At 41.5% G+C, this 20,480-nt stretch overlaps 1 protein-coding gene across 1 annotated transcript in view; it reads right to left on the bottom strand.

Moving 5' to 3' along the window:
- The window catches only part of LOC132255980 (protein embryonic gonad-like), a 40,951-nt gene extending 20,690 nt beyond the window's left edge, over window positions 1–20,261 (bottom strand). The window contains exons 1-2 of the mRNA XM_059752157.1: window positions 19,727–20,261; window positions 1,560–1,637 (exon numbers count right to left, since the gene is read on the bottom strand). Coding sequence (XP_059608140.1) covers window positions 1,560–1,637 — 78 coding nt within the window. The 5' untranslated portion in view covers window positions 19,727–20,261. The remainder of the gene's footprint in view (window positions 1–1,559; window positions 1,638–19,726) is intronic.
- Between the last annotated feature and the right edge of the window lie 219 nt (window positions 20,262–20,480).

Genomic DNA, 20,480 nt, shown 5'->3' with positions numbered 1-20,480 from the left:
TGTGCAATGCAGCAATCCATAATTGTTTCCATATTTTCCCCTGATTTATCACTTTTCTGAGTGCTCCTCCTCTGGGCCACTTTATTCATTAATTTATTGTCGGCAATTTATTAATGGCTGCCCCTCGATGGAACATCTCTTTTCGCTCAGCTCTGTGGCAAATTGCCGTCGTAAAGAAGTCCACAAAATTGGGCATTAAGTGCATGATATTTTGAAGAGACAGAGCGGATCGTGGGTGGACAAATTGGCGGTCATGTTTGGGGAAAATATATCGCGCGCAAGGGAACAAGACGCGTGCAATAATTAAGTGTCGATTGGTCACCTGCCGTTTTTCACCCATTGAAAATGATTTGTGACCATCATTTTCCGATCGATGCCGCGATCGGTGCTCATAAATGGCCGTTTTTTCGGCTCTCGCGCTTTTCACTGCGGCCAAATTAATAATTTAACACGACACGGGCGGACTTTGTGTGCCAATCAATCACACTTTTTGATGATCTCCTCGCGATTGTTTTGGCCCACAGAGTGCACAAAAAATCACGCATCCTGCTGTGTGTGGCACTAAATCAGATTTTAATTGCTGCCGAACGTGTCTCTCATGTTGGACATCAGCACGAGGGGAAAGTCATTCTGTGAAAAACGTCCCATTCGATGTAATCACTTGTGAGTCAATTTACGAACCGTGATTGACCCATCTGAAGGCAAATATTTGAGCATTGGCAAATTATTGAGTTTTAATTACATTTCATTAATTTTGTCTTATCACAAAACTGTCTTTATTCTCCTTTCTTAGATTTGTAATAAGAAATAGTCATATTTATGCATTCAATCACAAAGCAACGCACAAGAAAACGAAGAAGCTCAATTTGCGCGGTGAACATGTAAAGATTTTCATGCACAAAAAGTGTTCACATCTTTAATGATCTTTCAGCGAAGGCCCTCAAAATTCTCCGCTTATTTGCAATTACATATTCAGCGTGGATGGGAAAGGTTGCAATGATTTAGGTGTAATTCGCTGGCCAAATACGGGGAAATTTAATAACGATACATCATGGTGAAAAATGGTGGAGAACCACCCAAGATATAACACATCATTCCATTAATTAGAGTAGATTATTTATTTATTCATCATTAATTATATCGGCGTGGATCGCAAGCAAATGACTCCTCATTTCTTTTCCCACCCACTTACAGCGACTCCAAATTAATTTCGCGCTGGAGCTTTTTTTTTCTCCTGGCCACGGCGATTCGGTCTTTAGCCACACGCTTAATTCCACACTTGGGGTGATAAATCAGCGGAATGCCGGGCGATTTGGCGAGAGGGAGGCAAAATGCGGAAAAAGGATCACGAGAGGGCTCGCCATCTCATTGATCTCCAATGAGTTATTGCCCAACAAGCTTCCAATTTCAGCAAATCCCGCGCCGAACAAGAAATCGCGCAATTGCTGGATAGCCTAACAAGAAGCGACACCGTGGCCGCAGGGGCAGCAATTTCGACATATTTAATTGCAGAGACGAAAATCGATGGTCCGGAAGAGAAAATAAGGCCTTCTTCTTACCTTGCAACCCTCACAGGTGAATGCACCAAAGTGAAATCCAGCGGCTGGTTCTCCGCACACTTTGCACTGTTGATTCATCTGCAAGGAGAGAAACAAGAAATCTTCATTTGAATAAATTATTGTTATTGCATCTGATGGTATTTTGGTTTATGTGGTGCAGAAAAAAAGAGCTTCACCTTCTTCTGACCTCTGTTCAGAGCCATTCTGTTCTGAATTTAATTCACCTTATCGTGCCATTCAGAGCACATCTGTTCAATTCTGTCCAAATTTGTGAAGTATGCTAAACTTCACAGAAAAGTCTTCACTTGCATCTTACAATAATATTCTTTTTACTCTCGTATGATTCTCCATAATTGGAGCTTTCTGATTTGAAATATATAGAGTTCAATTGACTTTTTTGCCCAATTCAGGAATCTATTTTTAAGCACTTTTCCACTGAATTGTATCGAAATTATCATATTGAGAGCTCTCTTTTGATAATCTGACCACAAATGGCGAGTTCGAAATTAACACATCTCCCCAAAATTCCTCTCGACATTCTGTTATGCAGATTCTATCCCGCCTTAAGTGGAAAGCAGTTGGAAGCGCGTGAGGTGAAAATTAGACTCTCAGCACGCATCATTGGCGTTTTTTTTTTCTCAACTCTTGGCCAATGAGTCAGTCGCCCAGTGTCTCTTGGTGGAAGCTCGCGAAAGAGGAAGAAATTGGCCACATAAATTAAGCATTATGCTCAGTGAAAATACTCATGCAGATTCGATGACAAGTGCAGCGATACTTTAATATTTTTATAATGAAGATTTATCGTTTGACAAAAGTGCAACAGCGCAAGTTGCAATTGAAAGTGCTTCGGGGATTGAGGCTTCCTGCGCTTTTTCCGCCTCTTTATTGTGCCAGTAAAAAAAATACCATCGCGAGGCTGAGCATCTTTTCGGCTCGGCATTTATTATTTATGGGCATTCGCAATTGTACTGAATTTTGAGAGATTAATTCTCGGCGGTGATTTAATCGATATTCATGTGCTACAATCATCATCATCAATTAGCCCACGAAGGCGGAAATGGATTATTTAGTCCATTGCGGAGATTCAGTAGCCATTTTTTCTGCCCTGTCCAGCAATCGATATTAAAACATAAAGCATCTTTTTCTCTCCGCCACTCACTTCACCCATGAGAACTCTCCCAAATACATAATTTCACCCAGTCGGAGTCGTCAGCATGGAAATTGCTCGCGATTTCGCACAAGTGAAACAAATTGTTAAGCACCCATTTTTCACGTGGACCCACGAGCTTCATTGGTCTTCGATCATCACCCAGAATAAAGGCGGTGTCGTGAGCAAAAAATCATCCAACTGCTTTATAATTGAAATCATCAATTATCAGCATAGCTCTTTAAGGCTTTTCTGCTTCTTTTTTTAGCGCCCAGAAGAAAACTAAGAGGCTCGCAAGTTGCTGAATTGCTTGATGATCTGTTCAAGAGCTAAGGAACCTTGTCACTTAACACTTAACGCTTATCTGGCGAGGCAGATTTAGCTACTATTACATTAGTTAAATTGTTAGTCAATCGATAATTTTGCCGTGCTGTTAATAAATTTACGCTCCAGTCCTGAAATCGCCACTTATCAGCCCTCTGCAAAGTAATACCAATGGCGGGAACTGGAGATGAAGTATGCGTAATTTAGTAATTTCTGCTTCGGAATGTCTCATAGTGTCGAAAATGGCCTCAAATTAATTTCCAGTGGGCGTTTCGGTCTCCCCAGAGAGAGAAAAAAATGATCAACCATGTAATTTCTTGGTTAATTTCACCGATAAATGCCATTATGTGTGTGCAAAAAAATTGTTAATACTTTATCAATTGGGTGAAATCTCAGGTGTCTCAGGAGCTCCTTGGGCCATGCGGAGAGTGGCTCGTTTTGGGTGCTCCTGAAGACAAGAAAATGAATAAGTGACTACAAGACCCAATTGAATGTTAGCAATAACTCCTTTCCTCATCGCCATCGCCAGAGTCCCGCAATTGAATTGCGCGCGTTTCGGAATTGGTGAATATAAATTCGTGGATCGCGTCGTCAAACCGGATTCCGTGCACTCCAAACCGAGTGAAAATGCACACAGACTGTCCAGAAGGTAGAACCCCAAGATGGGTAGAAAAAAGGCAGGAATGCGACCATGCGATTCCTTATGCGAATGACGCTTTGCATTTTGATATAATTCCTCTGCACTCTTTCGATATGAATTTATGAAAAATTTTACGCCATCGGTGTTCAAGAAGAGGCCCGCGTTATTTATCAAATTGTACATATCTCCTCATTTTAGCTGTCTTAACAATAACATTTCTGGCCATGGCCAAAACACCCAACCGATGCAAAAAGATTCTGGCTGCACTCAATCGCGCGCTGATCCTCTTTTATGCAGAACCACAATCGCGATTCGTCATAAATCACTTTTTCTCCACAACACATACAAGACGCGAAGTCAAGTAATTTTCGGTGAATTTCAAATTGAAATCAATTTATTAAAATTAATTTAATTCTCCAGCCGATTTTTCATTCCTGCACTTTTCGCTTCTCAACGTTGATCATCGTTTTTGCGGCTCAGCGCTGACTTAATTCAATTTGATGTCTAACAAGAGAAATGTCGATTCGCACAGCATCACTTTGCGCCCTTCACAGTGACCTCTTTAAGTGCGCTCTTCCGAGTGTCATATGACCATGCATGTGACACTCAAGGGACACGTCACATGAATCGTCCCTTGAAACGAATCGTGTGTTTCTTAGACTGTCCTCTGACAAGTACTATCCGGTATATTTACATAAGCAACAAAGATTCAGTATTTCAGTGGCTGTCATCACACGGGAATTCCAGCCGAAACTTCAGGTGGCAAATGATCTGCGCTTATCGCGACAAGAAGCAGAATTATAAGCTGGAAATTCGAAAAAGTCACATCACGATTGATCGTCTAGGCGATCAACCGCTAAGATTGTGTTGTTCGGTGGAGATGACGAGCAGAAAAAAAAACTGTTTAGACGATCCAATTACCATAAATGCACAATAAGTCTCAACAGATTCGGACAAATTCGATCAATCTCACACGTGGGATGGCTCTTTTTCCACTTGAGCGTCTCCAGCAAATCTCTCAAGAAGCTTCCCAGAATGAACTCATCAGTTTTTTTTCTCTCTCCTTTTGTCACTCACTTCAGCTCGTTCTTTTTTTACCTCGTGTGCGTGGAAGTCACAAACAATGAGTGGTGAGTTCATAGGCTTTGACATGCAAAGTAGGTGGAAAACGTTAATTGATCTCTTTATAGAGAATATCCAAAACGTATTTGTCCCTGGAAATCAGGGTCAAGACAAAAAGTCTCTTTCATGTTTGGCGCGCAAGTCTGCGTTAGGAGAAAAAAAGGTTGAGATGAAAGAAAAATCTCTCTCGTTCAACTCAAATGAGATCAATTTTTCACGCAGCCGATTCGTCCAATGAATCACGATTTGGAGTGTTAATTAAATTAAGCTAAACGCCCAGGTTAATTGCATGAAATCACGAGTGAGCTTTGAGAGGAGGCGAGCTCGGTATTTTTGTAATGTTGGCATTTGCGCGCGCAAATTGATGATGCGCGCTGTTCCTAATTTTCCCGCGGTGGCGCACATGGGAAAAATGTGCTCCACAAATAATATATCTCGGATTCTGTGGCCAGAGAGGATCATTTTACCATAAAATCCACATTATTAGTATGCAAATGTTGTGGTGTTTCTGGCTTGATTTGTAGATATGTTTCCTAATCTGCCATGATTGCCGATGCTTTGCGTCACCTTTTCTTCGCCTTGCTCCCCCATTAATCACACGGTATGAGAGAGCGCAGAGATATAAGCTCTCGCGGCTAATTAGTATTGAAATTGAATGGGATCAAATCGGACCAAATCAACATAGCGTTTGGGGGGATTTGGTGGTCATGAGTATATTTGGACTGGTTCTTGTGCATCCGCCGATCTCATAAATCACCTCAACATATTTCGTCTCACCGCAAAAGACGCTCTTCGACTCTGGCAATGATGTTGAGAATCATTCGGTGGCTTTTTGTGCGCCAACTTCATCATCATCGCGTGTTTTGCTGATGGTTGTTTGTGAACCTTTGCATTTAATCGAGCTCCTGAAAAGTCTTTTGATTTTCTTCACTCTGGTAGGACCGAATCCAGCGACAAACATTGAGGCTCTGCACAGTGAAACATCCCATGTTGGGTGTTCATTAAAATGCCTTCTGTTGAGGTGAAGATCTGTCTCTTGCTTGTGGTTGCAGACAATAAAAAGTGAGCACATGAAAATGATATTCGGGCCAAGAATAGCAACCACCTTGAGGCACTTCTTGTGCGTATTCGGCGGCAGCCGAAACCAATTTATGGAGATTAGATGGCTTTATGGACGTCTTTTGTGTGCGGGGACTTTCTAATATTTTTATGAACCATCACACCAAATTATGCTAGCGCAGAAATTAACTGGCACACATGGAAATTCTTCACAATGCTCCATATTCGACAGTCTATTTATCCAAGCAGCCCAGAGAGACTTCCCCTTCGCCGAGCAGCACAAGAATTAATGAATCTCTCAAGATTGAGTCCCAGAGAGAGAGAGAGGTGTGAGTATGGAAAAAATTCCGTTGACATAATCGTAGCATCGTGATGTCTTTCACTCTTCGCCCCTCGCGAGATGTGCCGCCGCGCGTATTCCATCAATTTGTACCACTCTCGCTAGATAAACCACCTCTTTCAACACACTAAACACCCAAATCAGCTTAAGTGAATCACACAATTCGTCCCCCGAGTCACTCCAGAGCCTCTTTCACGCGGAAGATCACGGAGAATCCGTCCCATTGTTGTTGACTTTGACTAATGATGATGAGGATGACACAACAGAAACATTCCTTCAGACACCACACATAAACGACGTCTTGTGATTCGCCTCGACAAGGCGCGATGGAGGAGAAATATCATCGCTGCAAGATGCATCAGAGGTATTTTGTGGATGACGAAAAAAAATACGAAACAGGATGAGCAAATATGTGGACAAAATGCCACGGAATTGTGCTCTTGTTTAACACTTCAACTGATGGGGTGTGTCTTGTCAATTGCCCTCCAAGCATTTCGAGACGAAAATGGACACTTTATGCCGAAATACAGTCGCGTGTGGGTGTCTTTCTTCTTGCAATGCTGCCAATGCAAATTGGACAACAAAAAATCCCATGTAAATTGCATCTTTGACTTTTTGTCCATTCACAATATGGGGAAAAGTGAGAGTTAACAAAGGGTTTTATTTGCTCTGAGAGTCACAGTTTGTGCTTTAATTGCTCTGAAAAGGAGCATTGATTTGTTGTGTGTCCAAACTGGTTGATTTGACACTTTATCAGCACGATTTCGTGAAAATACGTGCTGTCTTGGGAAGAGTGTCTTATCTTAATTTCTGCTTTTTCGCATCACTCCCAATTACTTTCATTTTTACGTGCCACATTAACTCCTTCTCGCAAAGTGCATGTGAAGTTATTTGTGGGTGGATCATAATGTTGTCAAGAGACACGCAAAGAGTTGATAAAGATGTGGCAAGATTGTAAGAGAGCGCGATCGATATGGTGTTCTTGAACTGGGCGATTAATGCCAGAAAGTAAGAAAAAAGCGTGGCAAGACGAAATCTGGGTGGTCTCGTGAAAAAGATACAGTTGAAGGAAATACGGGTACCAAGCAAATGATCGTGATTATATTTTATGTCTCTGCTCACCATCTTCTGCCATGCAAAAATAATGCCACAATCATATGGCGCACATAAAAAGTGTCACAACAAATGAAATGACGGCATAAAATCCAAATATTTTATAGTCACTCTCTCACCGTTGGACATTTATGGGATTATTTTGTGGTGTTTCGCATTCGGAAATACAAATATTATCATGCTTAGAATCACATTCCTTTGCCTTTTATTTTCTGCTATAGACAAATGAGTGGTATAACATTTTTAACTACACATTCTCTAGTAAGAGGCATGTGTATGAAGTTCAGTATAAGATGGAAAACTGTGTGTGTTTGTGTGTTGTAGAAATTTCTCGAGTAATTGCAAACATATGACTTTGAGTCCAGAGATGATTTGTCTCGTGGAAATTGTCCCATAATTCATTTTTCCTCCGCACAAACTGATTGAGTGGTTAACCTTGTCTTGAAGACACGAAGAAGATCACTCAATGTACACGATCAATCAGCGATGTGCTGGGGAATGCATGTGTTGGGTTACTGTGTCACTCGGCGGGTGGATGGACTCAGAAGAATCTGCAGAGATTGCAGAGAGCAGTCGACAGACAGCGATCATTTGTTACACGGAATCTGGATGAATGCAGGAGTTAATTTTTAATTACAAGTATTAATTGTGCGCCATCAATTATCCGCTGGTGCAGTTAAGGGAGTCAAGTAACGAGACAATCAGTTGCAGTCCTCCACGTTTTCCTCCACATCTTCACGCCAGAACCACTCCTTTCAGACGAGATAATCCTCACGATTTGCAGATACAATCAGTGGGATTATCAGCCCAAATCGCAAGAGAATAGACCTCGATCGCACTCCTGAAGATCACATGACATCAGACTTGTCACGAGCAGCGATCTGACGATAAAATCCTGTCACACAGTCAAAACATGCCAGTCAGATTTTCATCTCTTTTGATTCTTTTTCTCTCCTTCGTGAAATTTCACTCGACACATGAATCGATTAATGTTGATTGACAAGATCACGTCACTCAATTGTTGCGCATGCGAATCTCACGCGATGACAGCGTATTAATTGCGCGCAATCGCGAGTGAAAATTTACGATTTTATCTCACAACTTTTCCCCGAAATGGATCACTGGCAAAAATGGCTGGGCTGAGATCGCTGATCATTAATCACTGGATGTATCTCTCTGGATGGAGAAAAGTCACAATAACGAGGAGAACAATAGGACCCATGGGTAGATATTGCATTCGATACCCTCCTCTTGAGGACATGAATTGTGATCGATTCGATCTCAGCAGGACGAGATTTGCATGCCTCGAGAGGAGAGAGAGAAATGGTAAAACGACAATCATTTTTTATCATCAGGCATCATTTGTTATGGCGGCAGAGGAGAATTTTTCGTGATTAATCGTTCGTCATCTAATAAGTCGTTCCCATGGCTCTCTTGCACGTCTTTTTTGCCATGCTTATTCTAACAGCCACAATCCATCCAACTGAATAATGCAATGCACAGCCACTACTTGATCATTTGTCCGGTGCTCAGACACAGACAAATTCATTGCATGGCAAAATATTTTCATACATATTTATTGGGTGGAGTGATTTCTCTCTGGTGCGCATCTTGTGATAAAATGCGCCGACAATTTCTGCCGCGTTGACCACAAAATTGCGCCTCTCGCCGCCAGACCATCAGTGAAAGTTTATCAGCAACACACTTGTTGCCCGTGGCCACGAAATTTCCCGCCGCGGAGGGCGTCAACACCGCGCATCATCACTGGGTAATGACAAAAGGAGTTCATTGATCCAATAAATTGATTGGATGGTCAAATGGAAATTGCCAAATTAATTAGGCGCACGAAGAGGAGCCGCGAGAGCGCATCAACTATCGCACGGCTCAGCTGAGAGAGGTGATTAGTGGCGAACTGGACGCTGGCGATGGGGAAAAAGCCGCCGGATAGCTCCGAATGGGTAACCAATTATTTTATTTGTACCACTTTTTACACTTAACACATGTTATTACCTTTTTTGTGCCTTCATTAGAGAAAGAGTCTCCCGCTCGTCCCCCTCGAACGGCACCTTGGCGAGCGCGCACAAGGAGAGAAAGATGGGCTTCTTATCAGTGAGGCGCAATCGCTGATGCTCTCCATGGAATCTCATCAGGCTCAGAAATCTATCAAAAACCGCCACTCACGTTGGCAGCTTCAAAGGGCAAAAAGCCGCGACACTTTTTTCCCCCTCGCGAGCCACCAAGAAAGAACCTTCTCCAATTCATCGACACATGCTTCAGCTCTAATGCCATCATGCTATGGCTGATGCCATTCTTGAAATGTTGCTGAATACCGTAAAAAGGATAAGTTCATCTTCTATAAATATGTATTGAAACGAATTGCAATTATCGTGTGCTTTTGCTATTTGTTAGGAGAAAATTCCCCGCGCACACAGATGCTAGAGATATCCAGGAGATATTGCCACCTCTTGGGCGGTTTTTTGCCCTCCTCACCAACTTCTCCGATCCACTCCAACTGTCCATCGGCAAGAAGAACCATCCATCAATTTGCGCTACTAGTGTTTTGTCTTGTTCCGCTTACAAAGTGCACAGAGTGAATGCCAAATGACTGAAGATGGTGTCGTATCTCGTTTCCAATAACCATAAATACAACATTACACGCATTGATGACCAATAAACAGATTGAAATTAATTTGGTTCGTTGATTAATTCCCTGCTAGCTTTTTTCCACTTCTTTCTTCTTAATTTGCTGTGCGGTTTTCAGCTCCATCTGAAAAACACACTCATCGCACGGTTTCAACCCTTCAATGCGGAGGGCTTAGAGGGCTGACAACTAGCCAAGATGCAAGTAATCTTGGGGAAAATTGAAAGACCAAAGGTTCCTTCAGAATTCAAACACAATCTTGGAAGAAATTCCAGTAAAAATTCTTAGATTATTAACCAAAAAGGATAGTAAAAATTAATTTCGCAGACTTAGAACCAAGAATTAATTATATTAATTATTCTTAACTTCTTTTTATTTAAAATTTTAGATTTTACAACTCTTAAATGATCAATGAATGCTGTTTTTGCATTCGAAATGTGTGAAAAATGTCAAAGAAAACCCACAATTCTAATGCGTCGCTCAAAACAGCGATTTCGGCGGATGTTCTGGAAGTTGTCAGCCCCTTTCCGAGGGCGTCTCTCACATACGTTTCCCAACATTGTAGATTATGTACTTTTATAGGGTATATATCCACTCATTTGATGGAATTATCAATAAAAACGGATTTAATGATAATTACTTAAATTCTCACCGCACTCAGCATCTCTCTCGCGGAGAAGTATAACAGGAGCATGGCTGAGCAAAAATAAAACGCCAACACACCGTGGAATCACCATACTCTTGATGGCTAAATAATTCAAACGTACATCTCAGCGTGAACAGTTTTTAATGATGTGTTCGGCGTTGAGAAGGCATTGGCTGTGGTGTATCAAATGGCGCAGGAGGGCATCGAGATTCTATGGGTGGTTTTTCCCTCCTGTTTCGGAAAAGGAGCTTCGCGCTGTGCGCAAAAAGTGCGCGCGCAGCTCAATTGGCGTAGAGAATTGCCAAGACATCGGATGAGCAAATGACCACGCAATTCTCATGCCATTTTGCGCTATTTTGCACTGTATTTGGAAGTGATGAGACCGTCTTTGCCATCGCACTTCCATATCTGCTGGCGATAAATGCTGCCTTTTTGCACCACGCAGTGTCAACCCAATAAAAGCACTTGACACTTTTTGCCCGGCGCGCTCTCGAATGCCGCGCGATGAGAGATATGGAGCAGCTGAGAGTGAGTGGCACACCTTTGGGCCGCCTTATCGCCACCCCCAGAGAGTGATTGACGAAATTCCGATGGATTATGTCAAAATTCGAGTGGAATTTGCATAATTTAGCGCGCGCGCGAGAGAGAGAAAGAACTCATGTCGCGGGTTCGTCGCTGGCGCGTTGATGTCTTTCGTCTCAAGGTGACAAAAAGCACCACTTTTGAGCATCGAATGGCAATTTGGCATCCCATGGAGGCACTTTCCGGAGAGATTGAGGACAGAGTCTGACTGTGTCATTTCACTCTTCTAATCCTCATAAGTTTGGGAATCGCGCTGCGACAGCGAAATTCAACGGTCGAGATGCTGTGTGTTTTTTTCTGTCTCCGGAGGCGAAAGAGGCACACAATCTCGACAGAATGTTGATTTGTAAACAGTAGCAATTGAATGCGAAATCAACAATCAATGGTGGCAATTGTTATGACTAATTCATCAGGCTTTTTCCCATTCGCTGCGTGAATTGGATGTGCGGAAAAAAATCTCTTTTCTCTCGGAAATTTTTTCACGATTCCGGCATTATTCAAATTATCCATTATTCGTAACGATTCCATCTCAACGGCACTTTCTTCATCTTGGGCGCAAGTGCGCTAAGGAACCGCCCGAGAGGTGAAACTCCTCAAGTGGGTGAAAATTCGTCAAGAGGAAAAAAAATGGGAGTAATTTGCGTTTGAAAGGAATTGCTCTCTCGACCTAATGTTTACTTTTATGATCAAATTCCAGATGGTAAAAGGCTGAATGATGTATTGTTGTGTGAATTAATAAGTTTGTTATTTTATCTTAATTGTTTAACATCCCATTTCGGGCTGCCGCGGAGAATTGTCTATTGGCAGAGGCTCTCTGAAGGGGCACAAGCACTCTCGGTGGAGCCCTCGAGAATATTCAAATTAGTGGACAAAAGCGGATGGTAAGTCGAGCGCAAAAAATGGGAATTTGGCTTCTGGCTTTCTTGGGGGCATTCGGATGAAGAAGCAGCCGAGAAATATCTCGTGGTGATTTTTTTCCCCGACTGTGTCCGCGATTGAGATCTTTTCTTTCTTCTCCGCAACTTATGGGTGATAATAAAAAGAGGGCCCAGAGAAGGAGTTCAGAGAGTCGCTGATTAATTGTGAACAGCCAAAATGTGAATAAACACATGGGGAAGTGAAAGAATGGCGCGCAGACGAAAAAGAGCGCGAGAACATGCGGAAAAGAGATCGACAGCCAGGAGAGAATATCAACTCCATATAGATTGAAATTGAATAAAACCACATTGAGCACAAGAATTGTGCGCTTCTTGGGTTTTGTGAAGCAAATCCAACTTCTCGCGCTGCACCTCAACAATGAATTCCGCTCAGCGCATTGTGTGGTTTTTTCTCACCCATCAGAGTTTATATGAATTGGGTTTTGTTTAGTGTCGGCTCACCAAAAACACAAATATTTACCAGTATCTATTTGTCCTTCCCTATTTTTAGCCATCACATTTCGCCGAAGACATTTGCGCGCCCAAGATGCGCACCGAGAAACCACGATGAATCTTCATCTCTTGCACCGCACAAAAGCAATAAGGCATGAAATGCGGAAGATATTTTAATGGAGTTTTACGTACTGCACACACTTTCCAGGCGATGATCACATCCCATCGAACACTCTTGTGGCTTTTTTAATTAAAATCACTCAAATCCCCCTTTTCGATACTTCATACACTTCTAGTCTCGTAAAACACAGTCCACGGATGGAAAGATCACAATTTTCCGGACAACTTTGTATCTCGGCAGCAAATCTCATCATCCGGATTCTTTTCATTGGTCAAACCAGATAATTAAAAAATTATTTTCATTTTAAATTTAAAAAAAAATCAAAAATTGGGATAAGATAACCAAAAATTTAATATTTCAGACCAATTATTGATATAATTCAAATTATATTTAAATATACTCTGAATATTTCATCAAGATTTTAATATATTTAAATATTTGATTATTACAGAATTTTCGATTGTATTTCACAAAGACAAGATCAGAATTTTTAGGTGTTTAAATACGCAAAAAACTATTTTATTTACAAATTTTATTTTACGGGATTCATAGTGGTTAACAGATTATTTGGAGGTTTTCAAATCCTCCCTATTCGTTCTGTTAATATTATTGATATAAATTGATTTGAGAAATAAAATCGGAACTTCTACATGCATTTAAATTGCTGCCCTCTAGTGGCAATATATGGCGAAAATAATTAAAATTTTAAATGAAAATCACGATTTTGTATAATCAACAAGGTCTTTAGAAACCATTGAGAAACTCTTTATGATCTCCACAAAGTGTTTTCTTAACATTTCTGCTGTGAATTGCCAAAATCTTGCTCATCTGAGCAGATTGATCGCATTTTCACGACACTGAGCGTTTTTTAGCTGGGAGAGTGCAAAACATGAGCTCATGCTCTGACTGCGCAATTTTTGTCGCACCTCAAGTTCTCACATTGAAATATAGTAAATAATTTTGATTTTTAACGATCACGACGACACTCTCGCGTGTGTTTTCCCAAACCATCTCACATGATCTAAATGAGGAGTGTGTTTTTTATCAGCTCTTCAGCATTGCCTGGCAAAGGAAGAGGCAGCAAAAAGCCAAGTGGTTTATTTGAATATGAATAGAGGAGTCACTCTGTGATATTATTGTACAACTCTGGGGAATTTTCAGTCTCAACCTCGCGACACATCTCATTTGCTCTTTTTCTCAATTCATTTTAATCAATATCAGGCGACACATCTTCCGTGCCTCTCTTTTGGGCATCCACTTTGATGTTTGTTGAACTAAACAGTGATATATTTGACAACTTAATGTGACCAGCAATCATCTAAATGGACCCTGGAGCCGAATTCAATGCGCCCGATCGCTTTGTGGCCTCGCAAAGGCAATCGCGAGCGTATCACTTAATGTGGAGATGATAAGGTGCGAGCTCTTCTGCGTCACAACGTCGCATAAGTGAAATTTCCCTCGCTCGACGACCTTTTGTTGGGCGCCTCGTAACGTATATGCAATTTTCATTGTAACCTCTGACACGGATCGTTGACTCTTGAGTGTCTCCTCTTCAGTTTTAATGGTGTGTCCGTGTGTCTATGAGAAAATTGAAGAAGAGATGAGCCGAAAAAAAAGGTCTTCGATGGCTCATTTATAAAAGGTTTTAGAGGTGACGCTCGGCGATGAGAAAAGAGACACTCAAGCAACCCTTTCTTGCCGTACGGCCAAGATAGCGAAGAGTGTTGCAATAAATCACTCAAAGTGATTCGATTTGCCTCAACAAAGTCTCTTCTCTATTCCGGCAAAGGGGACTCGCCTTTTTCCCTTCTCTCGCCATATATCGCGTGAAAATTTCACAGCCCATGCGAGGTGAGTGAGAAAATGCTGGCAACTGCTTTGGTATTCATGTGGTGTGACCGCGGAGGCCCCTTATTTCTGCCCTCCATCGCCGTGCAAAAATCCCCGCCAGGGGAAATTAATTAACACGCGGCGGTGATTGACAAGATAATCAAGTGATCAATTAAATGGGCGAGTTTAGGCGATAATTAGATGATGGGGCATCGCGGTTGAACCGTTAGCCATCATCGCGATCCCATGTTTAATCCAATTAGATAGTTTAGATCGCCCGAAATCACACACACTATCGATTTTTATTCCCAATCCCACGCTCTTGATGCCCAGAGAAGGAAACTTTCATGTACGCACAGTGATTATTTGGCACGAAACCCGCATCATTTCATCGCAATCATCATCTCCGGACCAAATCATCTCGCACGTTTGATGATGAAGTTGTTGGAAAAATCTTCGACCACATGGCGATCAAACTGTAACTCTCCGGGGGGATTTTGCTCAATCCAGAGAGACTTTTCCGTACACCCACTGAGCTTTTATTGACGCCAGACAGACGAAAAAAAATCAGCATGGAAAGAATCACGCCAACAATTTGGATGGAACTTGGCGAACAGCACAACTCCTATCCTTTTCAGCAGCATTCGCCAACAATTTGCCGCTCTTGTTTGGAACTTCGCCAGCACTGTGTCTACGCATTTTCCCATTTCCTGGCATTTTTTCGTGCCCGCAGAATAGTTGGGCTGTTAAACAAATTCCACGCATCTCTTTTGTGCCCTAAGTTAAGGCGTTTAACTTCCCTCGATAGGTTCACTCCTCGGAAGCCACATATAATGCCTTCCAATTCAGAACTCTGCATACTTCCCTGAGTTCAGCACACTGTTCTGCATTTCTCGAACAATGAAATTAATCACAGATTGCACCATATTGTCTGCTGTGCAGAGCTTATCTGTGGCGGCTGAAATTGTTGCCTTTCGCAGTGGAATACACAGTGCCTTTTTATTAATTGCTCCTCGCTTCCAGATGACATTCCACACGAGAAACTATTAACCGTCGCCGCTCAACAATCAATGATCACTTAAGAACGACAAATCGATCGTATCCCATATAAAATGCATCATTGGTAAGTAAATAAATGAGTTGCAAGATGTTGGGCGAATGAGAGGCACGAAAAAAAAGCACCACAAAACAGTGGAGGAAGCTTGAGAAGAAGGAGAATCGCGTGGAGAAAGAGAATGAAGAAGACATGGAGAGATCACATCGATTCCTATTCCGAAAGATGTTTTATGATAATAGAGACACCGATAAGAAAGTGCAAGAGGCAAAAGGACAGTGGAAAAGGTGCACCACACAAATTTACATTTATCGTGATGATAATTCCAAATGAGAATCTGCTCGTTTGGAGTTCTAAAAATGGATAGATCACCTTCAAGGCGAAGGAATTGTGCCACAAAGTGGTGTACAATTCAAAAGAAATGTTTTTTTTTTCCTTCAAGCCTGCATTTTACCATATTTTTCTGGATTATGTGACTCATTTAAGACTAAATAACACGATTGTGATAATTTTTTTCACTAATTTCTGGAAGATAATTGACGAAAAATAGTGTTAAAGTACAGCATAACCTAATTTTTTGGCTTAACAGCTGCAATCTTGAGTTAAAAATATTCTTATTCAGAATCCATTAAGAAAAATCACTGCTATTCAAAGAATATGATCAAAAAGAAGGAAGAAAAATCAATAAAAATTGCCAGAAAAGCTTAGTTAAAAAGTTGTGAGTTAGATTTTGGTTAGTTTTTAGTTGATTTTCAGTCGTAAAATCAAAATAATTACCATATTTGGCGAAATATCACTAATTCAATTTTCTTAAATCGTTTAATTGAATGGATGGCTTTGAAAAGTCTTTAGGGATTTTTTCTACCAAATGTGGAAGTGTCAGGAAGTGATACGTACATATTTTAGCCATATTATCTCCTCCTTGGGAGAAATAATTTTCGGCAAGAAGTATGACACAGTTTTGAGTCAATTATCTTCCCCCCTGATTTTTTCTATTTCAGCGGCAAATGCGATAATTTCCGCAGTTTTGTACGAGCATTTCTGAAAGGGTGTAAAGACGGCGATTCGCACGCAATCGAGGCGATCGATTGGCGATCGACGAGGTGGAAAATTGAATTAAAACACCTGAGCATTAGACTGAGGCACAATTTTCTCCAGTTTCGCCAGAGAGTGGAAAACCACGCCTCAAATAGCGGTTCTCTAGCCAATCAAATGATGCTGCTTGAGTCGCGATCACCTGCGATCTCGTAACTCTGGCGATCGCGATGCCACACACACGCTCACATGTGCGCTTTTCGAGTCAATTAATTTTTCCGTGCGGGTGGAAATGATCTGGGGAACGTTCGCCAGGCACTCGCGATCACCTGCTCGATCCTATTTATGGCGATGGTGTGAAAGCTTCGAGAGGCATTCCCTGGCTTTGACGATCACTTGACAAGCACTTTACTGGCTAATTAATAAAACACGACAATTTATTGCGATCACTCGATCGCAATAGACGGCAATGCATTTTTCCACCATCCCATGAATCTCGTGCATAATTGAAAGCACACAATCAGTTGGAATGCTTCTGCGCGCTGAATCTCAAAGATGAAGAAATATCGCGAGTGTCACTTGATCATGTTCATTTTTTCCCCCCATTGGCGATATCGCCATGGCAAATTAAGCACAATGATTGAGTGTTTGTGACACTAAAGACACTATTTGCAAATAAAATATGTATATGAGTGTCACTGTATTTCTTTTTCACGTGAAATCCTCTCGCGGCCCGGGAAAAGTGGTGGGAAAAATGACAGCAAAAATGTGGACATTTTGCACAAGATCGGCGCGCAATGCTGTTGCGCGCGCGGTGGAAAAAAATGATCGCAAATAACCACACCCTCAACATGCAATATTTATCGCGATATTATTGCTGGACGCCGCAGATTCGTGGGGGGAATACTTTAAGGCATTTTACCAAAGGCCGAAATGACAAGATTCATCTGCATTTAACAGCCACTTGGCATTCTTACGGTCAATTTGCATTAAATAATAAATATATATTTTGTGGCGGCCTGAATTTCTCCCCTTGCGCACATTCTGGCGCCGCAATTTCTTCTCCACCACGCGAAATATCAATCCATGATCTTTAGCCAATGCACATTATATTGCTTTATTTTAGAGCTCTCTCGATCACTCCACATATGTGAAATTGACATCGGCGCAGCGTTAAAGTGTCATCGGGTGTGAAAAAACAATAAGTTGTGCGCAGCATTGAGAGTTGAAAATTGATGGTCTTATCGAATGGTGAGATAATTATTTTTGATTTGCTCCACACACGCCTTTTCTCACCCGCGAAGAAGCTCAAGACAACAGCAATATATTCTGTAACCACGATCAATTGATCGTGTCTCCGTTGTCTTCGGGACTACCATGAGAAGCTACTGTTTAAACGGCACAACTTGTCTTACCATCCATCGCGATTTCCACCGTATACAGATATTTATTTTCCTCAATGGCAGAGACACGGGTTATATTTTCCCCTCGATATTTCGTGACACTTGCCTCAGCGATCTCCATGTCTCCTCCATCCCCAATATCTCCCGACATTCTGTGTAATATGATAATTTGCTACTCAAATATTATTTAATAAGAATGGGTGAGCAAATCGGAGGACATGCTGGAACAAGGAACAAGATACAGATTCTCCATTGGAGATAATCACGATCTTCTGGCCAAACAGTTCTATATATTTTCGGTCGTGTGGTGGAAATGCTGGGCTGAAGCTGGGAAGGAATTAATTGAATTTCCCATCCCAGAAGCATCGACAAAAGCGGCCCCATGGCAATGAAATTTATGAATCTATAACTCGGAATACAAGTCTCTTTCATCTACCAATTTGAGGATGCCACTGGAGAAATTCAGAAGCCGCGCCGCCGCGGCTCAGGTGGGAAAAAAACTAGGGAATTGTCGCGCACCGAAGCTGTCCCGGGAGAGAATCTCACATGATCTACATAATGTGACCAATAAATTACTGATTAAACCACCATAAAAGCGACTTTAGCCCCAAAGAACACGTTTCTAATTATTTTTATGATTTTTCTCATCACACCCATTCTTCCTAGTTGCTCTCTAAACGTCCATTCGACAGACCGTTGATGTGAGATTAACGAAATGTGCCACTCTTTCCAGCACAACAATATTCAAATTTTTCCCTCCCGACTATAAGACATTGTATTCCAAACGATCCTATGCAACTTCTTAATTCTTATCTTCTCAAATAGGACGCGAAACATTGAAAATCTACTTCAGTTTCAATGCAGTAAGTTTAGATAATGTAAAACTTAAAACTTCGGACTGTGTTTTTAAGATTATTCAATTTGAAAAATTAACTTTCGAACTTCTCATGAAGAAAATCCGTGAGAAAAGAAGACATCTTGAACTACACGGATCATTTTCAAGGTTAAAATTAATAAAACATAAGATTAACGTTCTTAAATTATAAAATAATATTCTTAAAGTTGAATAACAGGCGGTTATTTCATCTCATATTATATGAAATTACTGAATTTTAGCAGTTTTTTCAGATTTCGTTCCAAATTTGAGCTGTTCATGATCTACAATCAACTCTTTATCTTCACAAATGTCTTGCCGATCTTCGCCTGTGGCCGATAAACTCCGCACTTTGCAACGAGATCACCTGAATAAACTCCAAAGTCCCTCTTGGCCAACTCTTTGGCACGCAATTTGAGAATTAAAGGGGCAATTAAAGTCGGGTGGGCTGCTGAAGTCGTGGTTGAAAAACAAGAGATCGCGCTTTTTGCCTCCACCCGCCCAAATTGGACCTAAAAGCGGCAGATGCCTCGGCTTTTTGTCCTACTCTCGTGCGCTGGTGTTGGTTGATTTATGAATTTTCCTATGAGGAATCTCATGACATCGCGATCAGCGTAGAACATCCAAAACCCACCTGAATTGTGAGTGTCTTTCGAATTGGGAGTGAGAAATTTAGGGGCCCATTGCTGTCGATTCTAATTTGCATTTGGATACTTCCAGCAGCTGATTTATATTCCCAACTAATGATGATAAATTCTGTCCATTGACTTCAAATACATCCTCATTACAATCCACTGTGGATTTATTGCTGTGGACCTCTTAATTTGCCTATGAAACCTATGATATAGAGTGTGGTATATATTCACCTTCTCAGCTCGGCTCTCGGGTGATCTTCAGGTGATGCTCTGTATTTTTGATGCTGTCTTTTTGGGGTGATTTAGCAGGAAAATTCACAGCAAAGTGTGCAAAGCGCAGCCCTGTGAATTCTTCAGATGCGCCGTCATTGAATTGAATTAATAGTGCGCGCTTTTATTTGTTCAGATGCCACAATGAGAGGTGAGAAGATTGTCGCACACGAAGGTGTTGGAAGGCATAAAAAAGTGTCACGAGATGTTCTTTCTGTGGGCACGTGTTTCAGTCTCTTCACAATTCGCGATCATTTGAAATTGACTGGAGAATCTGCGGCGTATTTGCCAGACAAACACCGCACAAATGACTGAATCTCGATGACGAGGGCAACAGTCAACTCACAATTCCCGATATTCGCAATATCGCTGGCCTTTTTTTCCTTCTACTGGTCTTTAAGAACCTCCTCGCAGATTCACAGAGATACAAATATACAATACAAATAGCGCGCGCTGTGACTCAGAGTCAAGGCAAAACACACAACACAATCGCAATCTGGCCAGGGAAGTGCAGGTAAGTATTCACTTTGCGAAGAACTTTAGCTTGTCCAGTGGATGGAACAATAAAAATTTCAATCAACTCGCGCAACTGTGATTAAACTGAACTGCGGCAATCTCAAGTGGGCCTCAGCTTGACGCAGATCAATCGATCTGTGGCTCAAGTCGCGAGCAAACGTGAAAGGTTGAGCAAACGACGATGTTAAGCGGCGAAGAG

The sequence above is a fragment of the Phlebotomus argentipes genome, unplaced genomic scaffold (assembly GCF_947086385.1).
Source record: "Phlebotomus argentipes unplaced genomic scaffold, Phlebotomus argentipes genome assembly contig_5, whole genome shotgun sequence".
Classification (NCBI taxonomy): domain Eukaryota; kingdom Metazoa; phylum Arthropoda; class Insecta; order Diptera; family Psychodidae; genus Phlebotomus; species Phlebotomus argentipes.
Note: the sequence above shows the minus strand (reverse complement) of the source record. Positions and strands in the feature narration are given on the sequence as shown.